At 40.8% G+C, this 23,293-nt stretch overlaps 1 protein-coding gene across 1 annotated transcript in view; it reads left to right on the top strand.

Moving 5' to 3' along the window:
• The window catches only part of POLR3B (RNA polymerase III subunit B), a 134,641-nt gene that overhangs the window by 45,091 nt on the left and 66,257 nt on the right, over positions 1–23,293 (top strand). The window contains exons 13-17 of the mRNA XM_065407048.1: positions 7,697–7,858; positions 14,689–14,889; positions 17,030–17,192; positions 19,607–19,760; positions 23,218–23,292. Of these exons, the coding sequence (XP_065263120.1) occupies positions 7,697–7,858; positions 14,689–14,889; positions 17,030–17,192; positions 19,607–19,760; positions 23,218–23,292 (755 nt within the window). The remainder of the gene's footprint in view (positions 1–7,696; positions 7,859–14,688; positions 14,890–17,029; positions 17,193–19,606; positions 19,761–23,217; position 23,293) is intronic.

Here is a 23,293-nt window from a genome sequence, read left to right as displayed (position 1 = left end):
GAATTCTCTGACATTAAGCTAATTGGTGAAACTGTATTTCAGCAGCTTAACTTCTTTATTAATTTTTTTCCTTAGGATTTTCAATCAATTGATGAGCTGTCAGTATTTTTTTCTTAAATATAATTTGCTCTTTAGTGCTCCTGTCTTAAGCTGGCTGAAAGGCCTTGGACTAGCTCTGAAATGTATTGAATATTATCACTGGCATTCCATCCCTTTTCTTTTAATCACTTACTCTTGACCTAAATAATGTGGTTATTGTGAGACTTTGTTTTGCAGATATTCACTGCTCTTACAGAGAGGCTGTGAAAGTACAAAAATTAGCAAAGTGTGTAAGGCTTTTAGGCTGGAAAATTTAAAGTCTGTGTACTTAGGATGTAACTTACTTATTACCTCAAAGAAAAAGAGATTTGGTTTGTGTCCATATTCACTACAGTTCCTGGCACTGAAGATTTTAGTGGAATTGTAGTGTTTGTTTTTCAATCAGCAGGTTCAGTGCAGAAAATATTTTTCTAGTTGGCTAATTAAAACATTCTGTTTTTACTGGACATTCATTTTAAGGTATGCTCAAAAGCCAATTTACATCAATGGAAATACTCTTGACTTCAGTGGACGCTGGCTCAAGCCCCTTGATCCTTAAAATTGTCAGGGGGACAAATTGCAAAACTGTTCCCTCCCACTCACACATCATTCTCAGTAAAGGGGTATAACTTTGAAGACTCCAGTTAAAAATTTTCCTCCCTAAGAGTATGGTCTGTATGACTTTTAAAATTAAGTAGAATGATTTTGAGCCAAAAAGCAACTGTTGTTATGGAGGCACCAGCTGTGGTTCCATAGTCAAGATTTGAGTTTTGCACTAAAGCCTGGTCTACACTGGGGTTTAGATCAATGTACCTTCGGCACTCAAGGGTGTGAAAAAGTCCGACCCCTGAGAGCTGTAGCTATGCCAGCCTAAACCCCTGGTGTAGATGCGGCTAGGTCCATGGAAGAATGTTTCCATTCCCCTAGGTACCACAGCTCAGGGAGGCAGAGTTACTACAGTGACAGAAACTCACAATAGTAACAGAAGGAGTTTATCTATGGCATGCTATGGGGTTACAAGAGCATAGCTATGGTGCCATTGTAAGCTGCTGTAACCCCCATAGTGTGTGGACAAGCCTTAAAGCAGAGATTCAAACATTTTGTTATGTATTAGTGTATCCTTCCCAAAATGATAGCACTTACTCTTTGGGTATAGAATGAATTTTGTGGGAAATTTTAAGTAAATCTGTTAGTTAGTTAAAATAAATTAAAAATGGGCCCTTTAAGAAATTTTGCACCCAGTGTCAACATGTATTTTTTGGTCCCAGTTCTCATAACAGAATAATGCAGAGGTTTCATATAGCCTCTGTAATGATACTATATGGGAGGGGAAGAGGGGGGAAAAAACCTAATGACTTTAAAAATAAATTTAAACTGTTCCGGAATCACAAACACTAAAATGTCTTTATCAAGGTTATTGCATAATTGCCCTGCAGAGTTAAGGTTGTTTAGATGCCTCCAGAGGGATTTAAGAGATGATAATATTTATCCAGCAGACCAATTTGTCAAGATTTTGGAATGATTTTTTTTATTATTATTATTATTATCCTCTGCTGTTGATAGGGTAACATCTAGCTGCTTCTGTAAATTAACAGGCTAATTGCACCTCTGGCCCGTCCTGGTCTCTTTGAATGCACCCCTTCTGCCCCCTCCCCCGATCTCAGGTCTTGAGCTGTCTCCTCTCTCGAGGTAGAATCACAGGATTCTCACACTGTCAGGTGGTGTTGGGCTGCAGTCCCCTGGTGCTAACCATGATTACCTCAGCAGGTCCAACTTAGATTCAGTACCTGCAATTTTCTTCTTTCTGGGAGCTATGACCAGTCGTGTCCAGTGACCAGACAGCCATCTTAAAACAAGGTATTGTCTGTTTAGAACCAAAGCATTTCAGAAAAAAAAGTCTTAAAACAATAAACATGCTATATGCATCTCTAGCCTTCCAGAAGTCTATTCCCCTTCCACAAGAGGAAACTGGTAGGTCTAAGCTTGTTACAGACATCCCAAGACCTCTAGGGTCTGGGTGGCAGTCTGTTCCCCTAACTCACAACCCAGTTCAGCATCTTTGCTTCAGGAAGTCTCTCTCTAAATCTTGCTCAGGTTTTTGATTGCCACCCACCTTGTCCCTTCAGGGACCAAGTCACTTTTACCTGTTTATAGCCCTTTGATCTGTTAACTCCTAGCACTGGCAGAACAAGTCTTGCAACTTCATTGGATATAGGATGTAGGATCCATTAACTAAGAGCTTTCCTGTTGTCTTTCAAGTGTGTGCTGGGATGTTTTAATCTGGGAGCTACTGTCTTCTTCCTGGTGTCAACCCTCATGTAATTAAAGCAATATAGGCATATAATAAACATTCCACTAAACCAGCAGTTCTCAAACTGTGGATCAGGACCCCATTTTAATGGGGTCACCAGGGCTGGCTTAGACTTGCTGGGGCTGAAGTTGAAGCCCAAGCCCCACCACCAGGGGCTGAAGCTGAAGCCTGAGGGGTTCATCCCTGGGCATCAAGGCTCAGGTTACAGGCCCCCTGCCTGGGACTGAAGCCCTTAGGCTTCAGCTTTGATCTACCCCGCCCAGGGCAGTGGGGCTTGGGCTTTGGCCTCCCCACCTGGGGGGTGGGGCTCAGGCGCGCTTGGGCGTTGGTCCCCCCTCCTGGGGTTGTGTAGTAATTTTTGTTGTCAGAAGGCGGTCGCGGTGCAATGAAGTTTGATAACCCCTGCACTAAACCAATGTAGTGCTACTCTCCATCTCAATAGCTAGGTCATGTGCAGCATTCATAAAATTATTACATAGCTGCTCCACATCAGCCATGCCCTGTCTACTGGCTTTGTCTTCATACAAGTCATGTTTATTTACAGATGACCCATAATGGATGAAGTGTGAGGGAAGATGGCTAAAGCACTCTTGTCAAGAATCTCATGATGACTCTGTTGGTTTTAAAAAAAACTGTGATGTGGTGGCTGTGCAGGATTCAAGAATTTTAAATTAATTAATGGAGATATCCTATCTCCTAGAACTGGAAGGGACCTTGAAAAGTCATCAAGTCCAGCCCCCTGCCTTCACTAGCAGGACCAAGTACTGATTGTGCCCCAGATCCCTAAGTGGCCCCCTCAAGGATTGAACTCACAACCCTGGGTCTAGCAGGCCAATGCTTAAACCACTGAGCTATTTTGGTCTTGACCTTAGCATCTGCAAAATCTCAGTCAACGAATTTGCTTGCAGTTGTCACCAATTTAGTTAATCCAAGCTGCCTTTGCTCAGGTGGATTAATGCCCCTTCCATTGTGAGGAAATTTTTATTACTTTTATGCATCAAAAGGATCTGAGCTGAGTTGTTTGCTTCTCTGGATGCAAGATAAGATCTGGAGTGAACAAAAACAGTCTTCTCTGATTTGAGTTTAGGCCAGAAATGTTTGCTGAGATACTGGAGGTGTTGGGGTCCTTTTTGTATCCCTCTCTAAAGCTCATCAGAAAACATTTTTTGTTTTCTGTGGAAAATTTTGACTTTTCATTGAAAAAACGAATGTTTTCCCAGCCAAAAACCGAAAGACATCTCGTGAAAAATTTCATTTAGTCAAAGACCCAATTTTCCATCAAAACAGTTTTGACAAATAATTTTCAGCAGCTCTGTCCATATCCCTTTCTGGCTGGGGAAGGCAATGGAGAAGAACTGTCTCTACTGCTGGTAGGTTCAGCTCTTCCCTCGGGGAGTACACCTTGCCAGCCTCTCTAAATATATAAATAAATAAATAGTACTCAGGGTTGCTTGAACAAGCTGCAAGTGGTGATAGCCCTTCTCAGAGTGCTGCTAAGAGGGCCTGATAGGGCTGCATGGTAACCAAGGCATGTTGTTGGTCAGAGGTAGTAAATAAGAGTAGTGCTTATACAAACTGCATTACTGGGAAAAGTTAACACGCCTTTCTGCGGAAAAGGGCATGGCTGAAAATTCTTATCCAGACTACATCTGACCAATAATTCCCTCTGTAAGCAATTACACAGAAAAGAGATACAAACCCCAGCAAGACCCCTGTTTTTCTGAGGACTGCAGATGAAGTAGTTTGGACGATCTCAGAAGGTAATATTATAAGCATTGCTCCACTTCAGACAACACACTTGCTGGGTCTACAAGGCAAGACATAGAGATGTTTCCTTAGCCTAAGGTGTTCAGAATTTATCTCCCTAAGGGTACGTCTGCATTGCAATAAAACACCCATGGCACTGAGTCTCAAAACCCAGGTCAGCTGACTTGGACTCACAGAGATCTGGCTATAGGGCTGTAAAACTTCAGTGTATATGCTCGTGCTGGAGCCTGGGCTCTAAAACTCCTCACCATGTAGGGTCTCAGAGCATGGACTTTAGCCTGAGACAGCTCATCTACACTGCAGTTGTATAGCCCAGCCGCCTGAGCCCCACAAGCCTGAGTTAGCTGACCCAAGCCAGCTGTGGCCATGCCGCAGGTCTTTGATTACAGTGTAGACCAGGGGTTCTCAAACTTCACTGCATTGTGACGCCCTTCTGACAACAAAAATTGCTACATGACCCCAGGAGGGAAGATCGAATCCTGAGCTCGCCTGAGGCTGTCTGAACCCTGCCGCCCTGGGCAGGGGGGCCAGGGCCAAAGCCAGAGCGTCACCATTCTTGGGGGAGAGGGGAAGGGCAAAGCCGAATCCCAAGGGCTTCAGCCTTAAGCGGGGGGGCTGTAACCTGAGGCCCCCTCCCCTACACACACACACACACACACACACACACACACACACACACACACACACACACACACACACACTCAGTGCTGAAGCCCTTGGGCTTCAGCCTCAGGCAGTGGGACACAGGCTTCGGCCCTGGGCTCCAGCAAGGCTATTACCAGCCCGGCTATTACCAGCCCTTGGCGACCCCATTAAAACAGGGTCACGACCTGCTTTGGGGTCCTGACCCACAGTTTGAGAACTGCTGGTGTAGACATACCCTCTGAGGCCTTTAATATATGGTGAACAAGATGGGAGGAAGATATCGTCCCTGAAACACAAAATCAAATAGAGAAATTGGATATTCAAAAGGAAGATTCAAGTAAATACTTCACATGTGTATATTGAAACTTTGCAGTCACTCTTTCCCCTTTACTGCTAAGAGATGTAATCGTATGGTGATGTAGGAACCTTAACTTTATTTACTACTTCAGGTTATTTAAATTCTCAACCTTAGGTGCTAAGGTAAATCTAAGTGATTTTGCATTTAACATATAGAATTATTAATTTAGTACCATTGGCTTACATAGTGCTTCGTAGATATAAGAAAATATTCTCCCTGCCCTGAAGAATTTAGTCTAGGGTACCCAATCCTGCTGTTTTCAAAGCCTGGTATTTGCCAGGTATTGCCCTGTATTTCAATGGGAGAAGGCCTAGGGTTTAGGCATTAGGATCTCACAGGATCCTAAAGCTTGTAACAATCTTGTCCTCGGCTGCTTGAGTTGTGCTTTGGGAGAACTCAGCTGTTTTGGGAAAATCACTTTTAATTTGGAAACATTAAAAAAAAAAAAATCTTCAGATTGATTCCAAAGAGAGAGAGATTTTATTAAATGTCCTGGTACTCCTGAAGCACTGCAGTATTCAAATCACTCAGGCTGCTGTTGTGAAAGCTACTAGTTTTTAGACTCCTTGTTGAACTGATAACCTATAAGTTAGACCACATCAAGGTTGTGAATTTAAAATGACTTTCTGAAGTTTTCATGCTTCTGTTTTTTTGTGTGATTCATGTAAGATGTCAGCAAAATGGAGGCATGACCATGTTGATTTCAGATGTTATGATTTCCAGTGGCTTTTGACTGTGCATAGGTCATATGCTTTGGGCAGCCCAGCTGGGGCATGTTGGTGGAAAGATGGCAGATGAGAATGGGTGGCCCTTCTTGTTGGGAGAGAAGTGAGTGGCTGGCTCTGTGCTTGCAAGGCGGGAGGCAGTGGCATTATGTGCAGTTCAGAGGTGACAGTTATAATTCAGTTTCATTCTGCACACACAGAAATTAAATTATGCAGTAGACTCCAGAATGTCTTAGCTGTGCTTGCTGATTACCCAGTTTATTCAACACTACAATGCTTTGTAGGCTGGGAACTACCATTTTTGGCATTCAGTAGCTAGTGCATTTTTAGTCTTTCTGACATTTGAGTTGCTGTAAAACAGAATCCCAGAATAGGATTGCCAAATTTTAGAATTTATACTGCTTGTTTGGAAAACTAATCGTTGTAAACATTGACAATGTATCATTTAATGCAAATTTAGGTATTTTGGGAAACCACTAGTGTTTACTGGAGGAGGTTGGGAAAGCTGTGAAAACAATCAAATAGCAGAGCAAAAAACAACAACAAAAACCCTTCAGATCATGGAGGACATCTCCATAATAGACAAAAGGCAGAAGAAATCATTGTATAAAACGTTAAAATACGTGGAGAGCATATATGAAGAAGAGGAGGGGTTTGGGAACCAATAAATAGGAGCAGTGTTGAATAATTATTTTTATACCATGGTGTTTTATCCCAATCCCCTTGGTATGTAACTCGTGTACCCACCTGTAGGCTCTTCATTTTAGTGATTATATCTTTCCGTGGGTGGACAGGGTTTGGCACATTGCAGGAGCTACTTGAATATAGACAATAAATATGGAATTAGATGGAGACTTGCATAAATTGGGGATCAGTTGTCCATGGCTGTAAGGCTAGGTAGCTTACAGAATAACAGGAGATTAGATGTACATCAGAGAGAGTACCAAGTCTAGCTCATCTCAGATCTACACCGTCAGAAATGAGGGAAAGGAGTTTCAGCTGCAGCCAGAGGGGAAGCGGGCAGTTCCTGGCAGCTGGCCAGGAGTCACTGAAAGGAAAGAACCTGTCCCAACTCTTCTCTGCAATAGCTATGGTAACTGTCTGCTGCCCCTCCCTGCTTCGGTCTGACCATGCCAGCCATGCACCACCCTCAAAATCCGTATTGTTGGGGTTCTTTCTAAAAGTGCTCCACGCAACGGCAGTCACACACAGCATCTTTCTTCCCAGCTTCCAAGGTGCCCTTCAGAGGGGGGGCTGGGGAGGAGAAAGGGGCTGCTATTTGTACAAGTAGAATCCTTAAGAGGGTCTTTCTGTTCCCTCCTTCTCTGAGGATGCCTGCTCCTGCAGTGGAGTTCGGGGCTGGATGTTAAGGCAGTCAAATTTCTATATAGCCATTGTTTTAAATCTTGAAAAGTAGTTGTCAGGAGAATCACACCTTAGTGGTGGTTGATCTCATGAGATACAATGTAACCAGGTTGAAAAAGGATTTTAATCAATAAATGTCTAGTGCAGCCTCACAATTTTGAAAAGAGAAGTATGGTGAAGGAGAAAGCCAGACAAATCAAAAAAGAGTAGGTGTGCTGGGCCATTTGTTGATTTGAAATTACTTCTAATCTGGTCTTCTGTTTTATTCTAATGAAGAGAAACAAAGCCTTCTCACCAAAAAGTTAGGTACTGAATATACAGTTTTTATCCTTTTTAGTAAGCTGGTACTAGTAAGCACTGATGACCTAAAATGCATCATTTTTGGTCTGTCAAAAGAAGAAAAGTCACTCACTATTCACTCTAAATCCAGTTGTTTTGTGTTTGCAGCTTCTTTCCCTTCTCTTTGAAGATTTGTTCAAAAAATTTAACTCTGAAATGAAAAAGATTGCTGATCAGGTAATTCCAAAGCAGAGAGCAGCCCAGTTTGATGTAGTGAAGCATATGCGTCAAGATCAGATCACCAATGGCATGGTAAATGCCATCTCTACTGTAAGTGCTATGTTTTATTGCTGCTTGGTGGGGTTTCTCAACAGCCTTAGTAGGGGGTGTGGTGGCTGGGGTGAATGGGTGAGTTATTTTTGTCCTGGTGGTTCCAGTAACGTTGGTCATGAAAATAAAGCTGTTAATATTCTTTATAGATTCAAGTGATCAAACTCTCATGAATAAAGCTGTAAGAGCTCACTAAGAGGGAGATAATGATCAACATAATACTTTTATATCAATGTATACTACTTTGAAGTCCTACTGAAACGAACAGTGAGAACTAAGACATTTTAAATTGTCAAAAAACATTTTGTTTACGTCAGTGATTCATGGTGAGTACTTGGCACCTAGATTTATCTGATGTCAAACAACAATATTTCTGATGGAGCTGGTTGAAAAATGCAGAAAAAACTTCAACTTTTTTTTGCCAAAAAAAAAAAAAATTATCAGTTTCAAAAACTCAAATTTTCAACCAGCTCTAGTTTGTTAATTGAGTAAAACAGAAGATCTGCTATAGCTCTGGACCTTTTAAAGGGACCATGCTTCTTTTTGTTCACAGGTGAATGCAATTAAAAGTAATGATGCAGTCTACTGGTTGTACTAGGGGACTAGGACTTCTGTGTTCTGTTTCTGTCTGATGTTGACTTATCATGTAACACTGGGCAAGCTGCTAGGTGCTTTTTGTAATACTATTTATCCAAGAACTAAAGAATTAATTAATTTCAGTGTGTACATGTGGTTTACTCTGGAGCCCATGTATCTGTTTCCTGTTGGTTAAAAGGACCTGGGGTCAGAGGTGAACCTTCTTCAGATGTACAACTCAGAAGTTCTGAACAACTTAGAGTTGCTTAGGGGAACTGGGTGAAAGCTGGTAACAAGATCAATTCTATAAGCTTCTTAGGGTGTTTTGATCTCTAGTTGCTTGCTGTTTATCATCTCAACAAAATCCAAGTAGGTACTTTTAATTTTTGCCAAAGCACAATGATGCAACTCCAGATCTGAACCTCAGTTTACCCAACTGTAAAATGAGGTTGCTACGAGGGACACTGAGGTTTAGCTAACAATAATGAAGCATTTTGAAATCCTTGAATTAATTAATTAATTCTGTTTTTTAAAATAGATTAATTCAAAGTAGTCTAACAGTTAACAATTAAAAAATAACTTTTAATACATATTGCACAACCTTGGGAATTGTTGGTCTTTTTTTCTGCTTAGCATCAGGTTGAGTTTTTCTTCAGTTTTTAAAAACAAAATTGGAACTACAAATCACATGCAAAAACATCTTAGTCTGTAACTAGCAGATTCCAATTATAAAGCTCATCTTGTATTTAATTTTGAGTGTACCAAATATAGTTAAATCTTATAATGCAAATAACTAAAAAAGACTGACAGATCTGTCTTCTAAATCCTAATGGCTTCTTCTAGCAGATGCCAGTTTTTGCATTTGGGCTGACAGAGATAAATCTGCCAACTATTCAGTATATACTATAAATTCTTCCTCCTTCCACTGTTTTAAGAATTTTTTTCCCCACTACCACACAAGCAATTAAAAGCCATCTGCTCTGAACCATTGGAAATAATTTCCCAGGAATAATGCTCAATGTATACTCTTCAGGAAACTAAACAAGTTCTGTTTCCAAGACTGATGTTATAGTAGAACAAATCTCACCAGAAAGTTTTTGAGGATAGTCCCCGAGAACATGGAATAGATCTGCAGATTCATAATTACACCCACAGCATGTAGAAGAATCCATAGCATTCTTGTTTCAGACATCTACGTGGTGTTCAATGATGCTTACTACAGACTTTATATTTTGTTTTCCAAAAGTAAAAGGAGGGGTGGAGGAATAAGTGGAACATGCAGTAATTTTACAGGCTTAAAACATTTCTAAGTCTGTATGTTTGCAAGCTCTTGGGACAATGAAAAGATATGTCTTAACCAGGAGTCTCTTTACTCTGAAAGATCATGCTTTTCTTATTTGTTATAGGAATGTTATTGCTGTACTGTTTCATCTACATTTACACACTGTCACCTGCCACTCATTTTTCTGGACAGTGTTCGGTTTGCATAGTTTCTAAAGGTCCATACAACTTCTCAAACTAGGCTGCTTCTCCTTCATCTAAGTGCCTGCCAAGAGAATTATTCTTCTCCAGCTCAGGTGAGGATGAAGAGCAAGAGTACACAGAGTGGGCTATCAAGATGAGATCCTGGAGAAGAACAAGTAGTGACTGGATTAGTCAGAGTGACCAGAATTTGAGGTTGAGTCAATGGGAATCTTCCTCTCTGTATTAGAAAGAGTGAGGAAGAAATACATGCATTCTAAATGGCCAAAGGCTTAAGGAATCCAAAAGGTGGAACATATGCAGTCACCCTTTCCTCAGTAAGGTTTTGCTCCTCAGACAGCTCATTTGGTGAGGAGAGGGTGTTGTCTGAATAGGAGTGCAAGAGTCTGCTAAAGAAACACAGGAGTATTTCTTCCTGCCTGAGATGTTCAAGTCTGTGAAACACAGGGTAATTGTGGCGCTTGGCCTCCAAACTGAGACTGAGGAGTTGAATCCTGTAGCCACAATGTGGCTTCTTCTGTATTGCCCAAAGTACCATGAAATGCCATTCATGCCTCTGTGGAAAACCTCATTCAGAGACTAGGAGCATCTAGAAAAGGGTTGCCTAATAGCAATATGGCAAGTTTTGTGCACTTCAGAAGAAAAATATTGCTCCTTTATTCTACTCAAAGTAGATGTAGCAGTGGTGGCCCACATCCAAGACTTCATTCCTGAGGAAGGAGGACTTCCTCCACAAGGACCTTATGGATTGTAAGATTGTGCCTCACTTCAAGCTTCATCAGTTTCCACATGCTTCTCCAGGGCAGCCATTGTCTAAATTAAGGAACTGAACGAAGGTCCCAAAAGACAAAATAATCTACAGTCTGATCACCAAGTGACCTGGCCATGTCCTTCATCACAGCCAGGACAGTAGCTTTGCACTTCGGAGATATGTAGGCAAAGTAGCCACAAGGTTTGGCTCAATCTGCTGGACAGTGAGAAAATGAATAACATAGTAACAACATACTGAACATACATAATGAATAACATAGTAACAGACCTTGGGAGGCAGGCCAGTCCTCGCCCACAGACAATCCGCCAACCTGAAACATATTCTCACCAGCAACCACACAACGCACCATAACAATTCTAACTCAGGAACCAATCCATGCAACAAACCTCGATGCCAACTCTACCCACATATCTACACCAGCGACACCATCACAGGACCTAACCAGATCAGCTACAACATCACCGGTTCATTCACCTGCACGTCCACCAGTGTTCTATACGGCATCATGTGCCAGCAATGCCCCTCTGATATGTACATCGGCCAAACTGAACAGTCCCTACGTAAAAGGATAAATGGACACAAGTCAGATATTAGGAATGGCAATATACAAAAACCTGTAGGAGAACACTTCAACCTTCCTGGCCACACAATAGCAGATTTTAAGGTAGCCATCCTACAGCAAAAAAACTTCAGGACCAGACTTCAAAGAGAAACTGCTGAGCTTCCGTTCATTTGCAAATTTGACACCATCCGCTCAGGATTAAACAAAGACTGTGAATGGCTAGCCAACTACAAAAGCAGTTGCTCCTCCCTTGGTGTTCACACCTCAACTGCTAGAAGAGGGCCTCACCCTCCCTGACTGAACTAACCTCGTTATCTCCAGAGTGATTCTTGCCTGCATATTTATACCTGCCTCTGGAAATTTCCATTACATGCGTCTGACGAAGTGGGTATTCACCCACGAAAGCTTATGCTCCAATACATCTGTTAGTTTATAAGGTGCCACAGGACTCTTTGTTACTTTTTACAGATCCAGACTAACACGGCTACCCCTCTGATAGTAACAACTCTAACTTTAAGAAGCCCAACAAACCACCCTCTGAAATGATTTCCGGCAACTAGGTCCTAAACTAAGTCAAGAATTTCTTTTGCTAGCATCTTCTGAAAGAGTTCCCCAGAAAGGACACAGGTTTCAACAGAGGAAGATACAGCAGAGAAGGATATGTATGCCATATTTCCAACCAGCTAGTCCTATACCAGACCGCCTGATGACAGCTAGGGTAAACAGACCTACATAATTAGTGGTGGAATCTTTCTTTTCAAAATGGAATGGAACATGCTATATCCAACAAGTGGATTCTGGAAATTCCCCACAGAGATTGTCCCAGAACTTGTGTTGAATTTAACAACAGATTCATATAGTCTCCCAAATCCAGGAATTTGCAGAAATGCTGCAATCTGTTCTGTGCCATAGAATACCTAATGTCAATAGAGATGTTGGAGTCTGTCCAACAGGGGAACAAAGTAGGCTCTTGGCAATCTATCTTTGTTGTCCCCAAGAAATCAGAGCAATATTGGGCTTGAAGTTCCACAAAGACATTCCATTCCATAGCTGCAGTAATCCCGAGGATATCATGATGTTGATAGACTTGACAAAGCCTATATGAAAATCTCAGTTGAGATTCCTCTGCTTCTATTATGACAGAACATATCAATACAAGACACACGTCTGATTGGACTCTTTTCTGCCCCCAGAGTCTTTAAGAAAGTGTAGACCTCTACACTGTTGGTATCTATTTTGACCTATCTGGGATGACATGCTCATCAAGCCAAATGCAGGAGGGACTTGGAGCTGATTATGGAGACCAAGATAAAACTTCTGTTAATTTACTGATTCTTGGTCATCTGCAAGGAAAATGCGGTCACAGTTTAAAAGTTCACCAGCAAGTACTGTTATATATCAACAAAGACAACACATTTCTGCCCTAGGAAGAATTCTTGGAGACCAAGAGACCTAGTGAGTCAAACACAGATGACAAAGGAATCAACTGTACATAATCTGCTCGGACTATGATGTGTGGGTCTCTCGTCCCCATAGATCTTTCCAAGTCCTACTTGACACCATTGCAAAAATTCATGCTGGATCACTGGGTCCCTTCCCACTCAAACATGAACAAGAATCTCTCCCTACTTGAGGGTATGACTACACATCAACTGGGAGATGTAGTTCCCAGCTCAGGTAGACATATGTGCGCTAGCTCAGCTCGAGCTAGCGCCTAAAAATAGCCGTGTGGCAGAGGTTGGGCAGGATAGGACTCTGGCAGCGAGCCCAAGCCACTGCCCATGCTGTTGTGGACACACTATTTTTAGTGTGCTAGCTCTACCCAAGCTGAGGCTCGCACCTCCCAGCTGCTGTGTAGACATACCCTAACAGACTGAAAAGAAGTGGATGGGTGGAAATGCAACACGTACGTGGTGATTCAGGAAAGGGCTGTTAGCCCAATGCAGGACAGCAGTTGCCACTGATGCCAACCTGACCCAAGCTGTTAATCTAGGTGTGGTAGTCACAACCAGAGGGAAGTGCATCAGCTAGCTTAAATTCAATTTCATGTTTGCTTCCAGCGACATCCCTCTCTGAGGTATTACTAGTGATACTCTTGCCAGAGATTAAGAAATTGGTCTGTTTTACCGAGAGAGATTGCATGTTTTGCAGTCCTGACCTATCCTAATTCTGGGGTAATTTTCAGCAGAGCAAGCTCAGGTTGTAAATTTAGATCATTGGTCTCCTTCAGGCAATAGTAACTTGTACATAGTTGAATTAATGGTACAGTGTTTTTTCTACATGGTTATAGCAAAGGTCATCATATTTTCAAAATTAAAAACTGTGTCACTTCCGTGGTGTGGTTTTTTTCTTTTTCTTTCTTGTTTAAAAGACTCCTATAAAGGACAAAAGTACATTTCTTTAAAAAATAAATAAAAAGTCCTGGTGTTGCTGTTGTCAGCTTCCGACTTGACAGCAACATGTGCATATTTGCCAAGGTGGAGGATTTCTCTCCCCCCACCCCCCCATTACCCCCCCCACCCCACTCTCTTAGTGTTCTGAATGAGTTTATCATATGACACGGAACAAGTGTTAATCAGTCGAGCAAAAGAACAGCTTTGATGGTGTCTACACTCATTTGACTTTCCTCTTCAATCCAAGCACTTAATCACACTGAACGTTCATTCTCCTGGAATCTTCCTGGTAAACACAGAACAAATTCTGTTTGGTACAATGTTGCAGATCCACAGGATCAGTGCTATGCCCCCAGTTTTTGAACAGTCTCTAGGACATTGGTGTGCAACCTGCGGCCCGCGGACCACACGCGGCCCGTCAGGGTAATCCGCGGGACAGTTTGTTTACATTGACTGTCCACAGGCACGGCCGCCCGCAGCTCCCAGTGGCCGCAATTCACTGTTCCCGGCCAATGGGAGCTGCGGTAATATACTATGCAATTTAGACCCTAGCCTGGGGAATATCTTTAGATGCAAATAAGGAAGTAGAAAGTTGTTTATAAAATGCAGAGCATCTGCAATGCAGAGATCCTCAATTGGTTTGTCAGAAATACTCTAAAACAGGGATACTGAGATGGAGGCTCAAGAGCTGCAAGTGGCTCTTTAATGTGTCTCCTGCGACTCTTTGCAGCACATGATGGTAAAACACTGAGTGATTTAATTATTAACCAATCAGGATGCTTTTTCTCTATTAACCAGTTATAGTTGATAAAATAATAATACTTGGTCAGTCATTTTGCTGTGAGAATAACATATATACATAATAATAGTCAATAAAACAATGAATTCCAATTCCTGTGGCTCTTTTGAATAATGTTGATTGCTAATTTGGCTCCTGAAACACTGAGGACTGAGTATCACTACTCTAAAAGAAATATGAGTGGTCAGGATAAGGGGTCAAGGATGGTAACATTTTGAAAGAATACATGTTTTCTTTGCTGTATAGGGAAATTGGTCACTGAAAAGATTCAAAATGGACCGCCAAGGTGTGACACAGGTATTGTCCCGCTTGTCTTATATATCTGCTCTGGGAATGATGACAAGAATCTCTTCTCAGTTTGAAAAGACAAGAAAAGTGAGTGGCCCCCGATCTCTTCAGCCATCTCAGTGGGGTATGCTTTGCCCATCAGACACTCCTGAAGGAGAGGTAAGGAATTTGCATTTTATTACCCTCACTTTTCCACTCCCCCCCCAACACCCAGGGAGGCAGGCATAGTGTCTTTTGAACCAGACAGTCCTATATCAGAGGATCAGCTTTGCTGACAATGTTATGGGGAAGAGAAATTGTCCTTCATTACCCCAAAGGACTGACTCAAAAACTCACGTGAAGCTCCCAGTAGCACAAGTTCTCTTAACCCTCCTGTGAGATCAGCACTTAATTCATTGTTTTATCTACTTTGCCCTATTCTAGAATCTTTTGCAGTCTTTGGCTGATGCTTGAAGTTTGGTTTCTTGCTATACTGCTCTACTTCTTCCCCATCCACAAAGTCATCTCCATTCTTTCCTTCTTCCCTATATTCTCACTCTCTCTGTTCCCCAAAGTGTATCCCCTTTCTTTCCCACAGTGGAAGAGGGGCTGGTGCTTTTGCTTCTGGAGTGGGGGACAGATATCTGAGTTTCCCCTTTCCCACTGCTTCCTATGCTTAGCTGACCCCCTCTCCCAGCTCCTGCTGCAGGGTGCAAGGGAACACTGAGTGCCCAGCTTGCTAAGCCTCAGCTTCCTGCTTACCTAACCGCCTAGATTTGGCAGGCTACCGCCAGGAGATTGGTAACTTTTTCCCTTTTAAAATTCACAAGTTGGAGCTGCAAGTAAGCACCAATCCCCACCTCTGCCACGGACTTTCTGTGAGACCTGGAGCAAGTCATTGACTCTTTCTGTGCGTTGGTTCCCAGTCTGTAAAATGGGAATAATTATATGTTTTACCTATTTAGATGTTAAGCTCTGTGGAGCAGGGACTGTTTCTTTCTATGTGCATGCAGCACATTGCACAATGGAGCTCTGGATCTTGGTTGCTGCCTCTAAGTATCGCTGTCCTAATTAAAAAAAATATATAAAGGTTGAAGGGGGCATATTCAGAGACACTATTGTCTGTCCCTCCACTTCAAGTGAAAAGCTAAGGCACATGGGGATGTGCCGTCTGATCCCCAACACAGTCCTCTCTCATTGCACTCCCCATTCCCTGTTACGGCAGACGTCTTTTTGGCTGAGGTGAGCTGGATGGGACTCTATATGGAGCTCTTCATCTGGATTTGCAACAGAATGACATCAGGCACCGTCTTCTCTTTGGAAGCTCATCTTGCGCCCTCTACCAGCCAGGGCTGAAGGGTCCAAAGAGTCTTAAACTCTTATCCCTTTATGCTGTAAATGAATGTGTCTTGCTATTGTGAGATTGCCATGTCAGCCTGAGCCTTAGACTTTCAGAGAAGAGGTTATTGTAAATAATTTGTGACTATTACAGAAACTGCTGTAGTATCTTTATTTTCTTAAAGCTTACTTTACGGCATATGGGATGTCTGATACCTTCATATGGACAAAACAGCTTTTGTTATGATTCCTTTAAAAGCTGCCATTTTAGTGCTGTACCTTTATTTGGTATTGATTACAATGAATAATATAAACATACATTTGGCATCCTAACAAGTTATTGTCACATTGGTTAATTCTAATTTTACCAGTGAAACCCTAATCTTAAGTCATAAAAACAGCCTTATATATAGATAAAAGAACGGATGCGTTTTCAGCCAGACTAAAGGCCTATATTACATATTTTCAAATTCTTTAATAATACTGAGTCATTTTTCTATTGTATTTCTTTAAATGATGCATTATTCTATTTCAGAGAAACTTTTACATGGAGAGATAAATAAGGTCTATTTTATAGCTTACAAGTTTAGCACCTTCCAAAAAAATAAAATTTGATCTCAATAGGAATTAAAATAGTTGCATATATCTTGTATTCTACATAATTTAATACTACTACATTGTAATAGTTTGAAAAATAGCTGCAGCTTTGCAGTCACGCTTTTTAAATTTAAAATCTTCAATTTTGAATTCTAAAATATGGAATTTTAGTGTGATGATTAGAATGTACTTTCTATTTTTTTCTTCTCAGATTCTTTTTTATAAGCTGTTTTTTCCTAGAAGGAATTATTTTGTATCCAACCTAATTTCTATCACTTATGCTGTAATACACATTGTACATACTTACAGAATTATATTAAAAACAGTGCAGTTTGTAACATCAGTATATGTGCTTTGGATTAACTTGTTCATATTTGTTTTTTAGGCTTGTGGTTTGGTTAAAAACCTAGCTCTGATGACTCACATTACTACTGATATGGAAGATGGCCCAATTATTAAATTAGCCAGTAACCTTGGAGTAGAAGATGTAAACTTACTATGTGGAGAAGAACTTTCATATCCAAATGTGTTCCTTGTCTTCCTTAATGGTATGTAACTTCCCATCAGTCTTGCTCCATCTTGACACAGATAGAGGGGGGGCAAGCTTTAAAAACTGTTCATCATCTTTTTTGATCATAATCAAGTGCAGATGCAGTTTTTCATGTACCAATTTCAGGTGCAAATGTTTTGACATCTACTTGGCTGCTCCTACAGACAGAGTTGATAGTCCAAATGATGGCATTTAGTCATCTATAGTTGTTTATGTCCCAAAAATTATGACCACAGTTAATTGTGGCTGCAAAATTTCTGGCATAAAATTGGAGGCTGTGTTAAAGCCTCCTTAAATATTGGCTCTTAAACGGTACCTAACAGTACTGTCTGAAACATGCACACAGACACGCTTTAAATTCCACACAGCTTGTGATATTATCTGGAATGTAATGCTATGCAGGGTTTGAATTCCTAATTTTTTATTTTGTTATAAAGTTAGCATTACTATCCTCTTGAAAAATATTTTTATCTTTGTTGGGGAGAACTCCCATCCCAGAATCATAGAAATGTAGGGCTGGAAGGGACCTAAAGAGGTCATCTAGTCCACCACCCTCAGTACTCCCTACACCATCATGGATGGTTACAAAAATTCACCTAGGAGAACAGGCCAGCTTCTTTCTTTTTTGCTTATTGGATGGACATGTGTTTTTTAAAAATGTGTATATTATGCACATGCACATTATTGACTTGAAGTCTGTTGTCTAAATCCTCATTTAATATCATATCAGTCTCACCATTTGTGATACTAACAGATTAAAAGTTATAAAGAAATAAACAGATTAAAAGAAATAAAATTGCTCATTGTCATTCAATAACCACTTTTCAGACATCCAGTATTTGGTCTCTTTTGGTAACAAAAAGAAAAGATTCCTCAAGAAGTAAAATGACTTCCTTTGCTTTTCTGTAGGAGTAGGTTTTTTGTTTTTTGTTTTTTTAAAGGCTAATGAACCCATGCACATGTTGCACTTCACCTAGATTATAAATGGGGTTTTATAACAGAAATGCTGACTCAACCTTTACTTTTCCTAGTTCAAAGGTTCTGTGGAATATGGTAGCAATGTCTTTTGCAGAGATAAGTAGCATTCCTAAAAATAGAAAAGACACAATTAAGTGAAAGCAAAAGACTGTCACTATTAAATCTACAATTTTGCTTTTTTCAGTGCTTAAAAATTTGACTTGCAGACCACTGATACGAACCAGTGACCTACAAAGAAAAAGGGGTCCCTATCCCATTACCAATCTCTAGCTATTATTTGTTCATTTAAAAAAAAAACAAAAAAACTACTCTGAATTCCAAGTACCCGCACCATTTCTTTTTATGTTCTATGATGATCTCAATTCTGCTAGGTCTTTAAAAGTACATTTTTACTATGTTGTCTGCAGAGATGATGACAGAATGCTTCTGTCCATCCTTGTTCAGCAAAGCAGTTAACATGCATGCTAAAATGCTTTGCTAAATATGAATGATTTGCTGAATTGGGTCTTAAAAAGGAAGTTCTAGTGCTATTGTGTGCAGTTACCTTAATGTAAATATTGGGGTGGGGGGTGGGGACGGTGTGTGTTAATTTCTTATAAGTCATCATAAATATTTCTGGGTTAGTCCCTTCCACATACACTTGCCAAAGAACTCTTGAGTTCCAGTCTTCAGAAGCTTTACCTACCTGTACATGAAATGGTGAATTTTGTAGGCATACTGAATAGGAATTCATTAAAATGAAACTGGAATGAGCACATCATTTTTGCTGAAGATGCTGTGGAGAAACTGATAGAAATGTATTGGTAGGGTTGGTAGACAATTTTTGAATGAAACTGTTTCTATGGAAAAGTAGATTTTTGAACAAACAAAAATTTTTGTGGAAGGTGTCTGTGTTCCTTGAAAGAAGTTGTTGTTGTTGTTGTTGGAGGAAAAACCTAAAATTTTCCAGACAAAACCAAAATATTTTGGGGGTTTTGACTTGAAAATGTTTTGGCTTCTTGATGAAAAGCTAAAATTTTTCAGGTATGTCTACCAAGCAATGGGGAGTGAGCCTCCCAGCCCGGGTAGACAGACTCATGCTAGCTCTGCTCAAGGGAGCATGCTAAAGATAACAGTGTGGACGTTGCAGCCCAGGTGGTGGCTCAGGTTGGCTGCCTGAGTCCAAGCCCCCCACCCTCTTAGAGCCAAGCTTAGATGGCTAGCCAGAGCTACTGCCCTTGCTGCAATGCCCACATCGCTATCTTTAGTGCGCTAGCTCAAGCAAGGCTAACTCTGGTCTGTCTCTACCCGGCGTGGGAGGCTCATTCCCAGCTGCAGCATAGACTCACCTTATAGGTATTTCCTGTCACGTTTAAGAAGGGAAGGAGCTCTGAACTGAAGAGAATTTTGAAGCATACAAAACATTAATCATAAAATGATCGTTTTCTTGAACAGGTAACATCCTGGGTGTCATTCGAGACCATCCGAAACTAGTTCACACGTTTCGGCTAATGCGGCGAGCAGGTTATATCAATGAATTTGTTTCAATCTCCACGAATCTTGCTGACAGATGTGTCTACATTTCCTCTGATGGAGGAAGACTGTGCAGGTAAACTTCTGTGATGACTGGGGGACCAGCCAGACTGGTAAGGGATTCTGTCACTGCCTGCCCTGCCCCTGTAACCTTGGGGGCCTCTGTGCTGTGCAGCTATGGCTCAGGTCTCTGAACCAGTAGCCTACCCACAGCATAAAGTCTCACCCCCTAGGCTCTTACCGGCCTCGTTACTCCTTGCAGGATGACACCAACAGTCCTTCCAGTCCCAAGACTCCCCAAATTCGTCCTCCCTGAGTTCTTAATTACCAGACACTTGAACTGTTCCTCTCGGATTTGATACTCCCAAAGGTGTGAAACCAGCCACCCAGATACCAGCTTGCTTTGGCATACATATTCCACACCAGAGACCTGCTTGGGGTGAAAATCAACAAAACGTTTAATAGAAAAACCACAGATTTAAAGATCAACTAATAAGGGAGAGCAAACATGTACAAGTAACACAGAAAATAAACATAAAGATGCAACATCAGGCTTTATGCTTCCATATTAGACAAAATCTCTTTTCTAATATAAGTTGCCTATTGTCTTAGCCTTTTCTCAGCATACTCCCTAGCTATAGGAAGGATCCAGAGTTCATGAACAGCCTCCCGCCTCGAGATTGCCCCCCCAAATTCTGGATTTAAAAACTTCAGTCCCAAGCCTGTTTTAAAAAGACACCCCCCTCCCCCGCACCCTCCCCATCCATGATGACTCATGGTTATTCAGTGTGGGAAAATTCCCTCTTGGCTTGATAGCCAGGGTGTCTCCATGTCGTCTCATTAACTCTGGTGGTCCATCATTGTTTCTTCCCGGGTTGGACAATGAATGGTTACTTGAAGCTGGTTTCATGTAAACATCTGGCTTGGGGAGATCCCCTCCCTGCTTCACTGCTTACTCCAACTACAGCAGGACAGTTTTAGTACAGATTATGAGCACAGTTTTCTATATTCATAAATTACATAGATTCATAACCACATTCTGTATGCATATCTCCTAATGACTATCAAGTTCAGAGCATTACAAGCTTTCATAAGACCTTACTCGTATACTTTTATACTACAATAATACAGTATGCAATCGTTTAGTTCACCTGCTCATTTTGGGGGTTTAAACCTTTTGTTCTCCCCTTGGGGTATCTGGACCCTGATTCACATCTTCTCGCCAAAAATCCTTCTAAAGAACTTAACTTAATTATCCATTACATATTGTGTGTCTTTTAGGCTGAGGTTTTCAAAGTTGCCTATGGGGTTTTAGGCACCCAATCCCCATTCCGTTTCCGTGGGCTTTGAGGACCTCTTGGCTCCTTTGAAAGTCTCAGCCTTAATGTAGGATAAATGTGCAGTTGAGTAAATAAAGTTTAAAAAACAAGCTGCTGCTCGAATAGATGACTCTGAACTCTGAACAGAAGTGAAAACAAAGTAAAAATGTCCCTACTACCACACAAGGAAATAAAACGTTAGCAACTTTGGTATGAGTATATTTGAAATACTGGCACTTTTCTTTCTTTTTTTTTCTGTTTTTATAAGAAACGCATAGGTTACAGTCCTGCAGCAAGATGTGCGTAAGTACCCACAAGGCACCCTGTTGTCTTCAGCATCACATTGCAGGATCAGGGCTTTACTCGACTTCTTTCAAAAGAACTAGTTACAATTAGATCTCCTTCGGGCTAGATAAAGGTGTCGAAGGGATGTAGTTATTTGCCTGCATTAGAAGAAAACATGTCACGCAATTCTGACTTATTTCTGTAGTTCCCATTTGACAAACATAAAAGAAAAACGTTTCTGCCCCGAGAAGCTTACAATTTACATTTGAAGGAGAGCACTTGAATTCAACACATAACAGTATGCTACGGAAGGGAAAGAGGTGGGTTGCCAAAACAAGCTGGGGCAGGAAGACACAGACAAGAACGTCTTACAAAAATGTAACAATGTTTCGAGACTGTAAATAGCTATGTATTTGAACTAAAATTACTATATTATTCTTGTAACGTTGGTGCCTAAAACCCCCGTCACATCAGAGCCCCCTTGTGCTAGGTACTTCCATACATAATAAAAGATGTTCCCAGCCCCAAAGAGTTTAGGGTCTAAAAGACAAGGCACAACAGAGGGGTGAACAAACAAGAAGGGAGGGCAGAGAGAGGATGAGGTAATAATACAAGCATGGTTTAGCTTGGGCTAACTGTGTGCACAGTTCATAGGTAAGTCAATCAGCAGCAGTACTCATCCCTAAAAGTGGCAATCACCTTGTCTAGTAGCGTTAACTTTCTTTTAAAAACCAAACGTGGTTGATGCAATTTGAGGCTTTCCAAAGCCTCAAAAATCGTTCCATCATCCGTATATTTGTGAGCCAGCAATCAGTCAGACCTGGCAGGGATGGTTGAGTGAGTTCATTCCTGTCTGCGGATACTAAAGGCAGAGAAATTAACTCTCCAATTCAAACACTAAAAGTACAAATCAAACTTCAGATCTGGCAGTCCGGCAAAACATCTGATCTGTGTTCCAACTAAAAAAAGGCAACATCGAGTGAAATAATGTGCATTTCCAAGAAAACTTACCCAGTTCCCTTTCCTGTGAGGTTTTTTTCCTTCGCAATTGTTCAGATCCTCCTCTTAACCATTTAAAAGTGCTCATTAGCCTTCAAACAGTTATTTGGACTTCAGAGCAGACTACACAAGTATCTTGTACTTATTTGCTGCACTCTGTAAGAGCAACTTGTCCAAATAGCAACAGCCCTTGACGTTTTGATCTTGCATGCCATTCTTTGTGTCAGTGTTTCCTCGTGGTGGTGAAGCTTCCAGAGATTCATGTGCTGCTAACAGTTGTAGATTAATCTACTGCAGCACGTAGTGAATGCTCTTTATATTTTATATCATTTTAGGTAACGGTTAGTAGTAAAATGTGTCCTATTCAAACTTAAATATATATTTGTTGAGCATTGATTGTGCTCAGCACTGAACAAAATACTGATCTGTAAACACCCCGTCTCAAGGAGTTTACAACTATTTTTAGCCTGGTACTGTTGAGAAAATTTAAATATTTCAAAGCAACCAACTTAATAATTTTGTAGGTTAAATGTATCTACTTAAAATGTAGTTCTAAATTTTATTTTAATATGTCATATGTATCTTTTAAAAGTAACATTTGTTTATACTTTGGGGGGAAGTTGTATATAATACATAGATTTCTTGAACTGGTAATATAAAACTCAGATTTAAAACAATCCAAGTTTAATGGCCTGGCTAATTATATCTGCATAAATACATCAACTAAATGGCAGAGAAAAATCTAGTTACACTTCTACTTATTTTAAATGAGTACCATGTTTAAGAAGATGTGTACTTCTACGTCTGCACTTGATTTCCAAAAGTGGATTTACAAACCAGCTATCGTATGCATTGATGTTACCTTACTTTAATTTATATTTATAGTAACTCTGTGTATATTCACTCCAACATTGCTTTTTTCCAATTTAGACCCTACATAATTGTAAAGAAGCAAAAACCTGCAGTTACAGACAAGCATATGGAAGAACTTGCTCAGGGATACAGG

The sequence above is a fragment of the Emys orbicularis genome, chromosome 1, assembly GCF_028017835.1.
Source record: "Emys orbicularis isolate rEmyOrb1 chromosome 1, rEmyOrb1.hap1, whole genome shotgun sequence".
Taxonomy (NCBI): domain Eukaryota; kingdom Metazoa; phylum Chordata; order Testudines; family Emydidae; genus Emys; species Emys orbicularis.
This window is presented reverse-complemented; position numbering and strand designations above follow the sequence as displayed.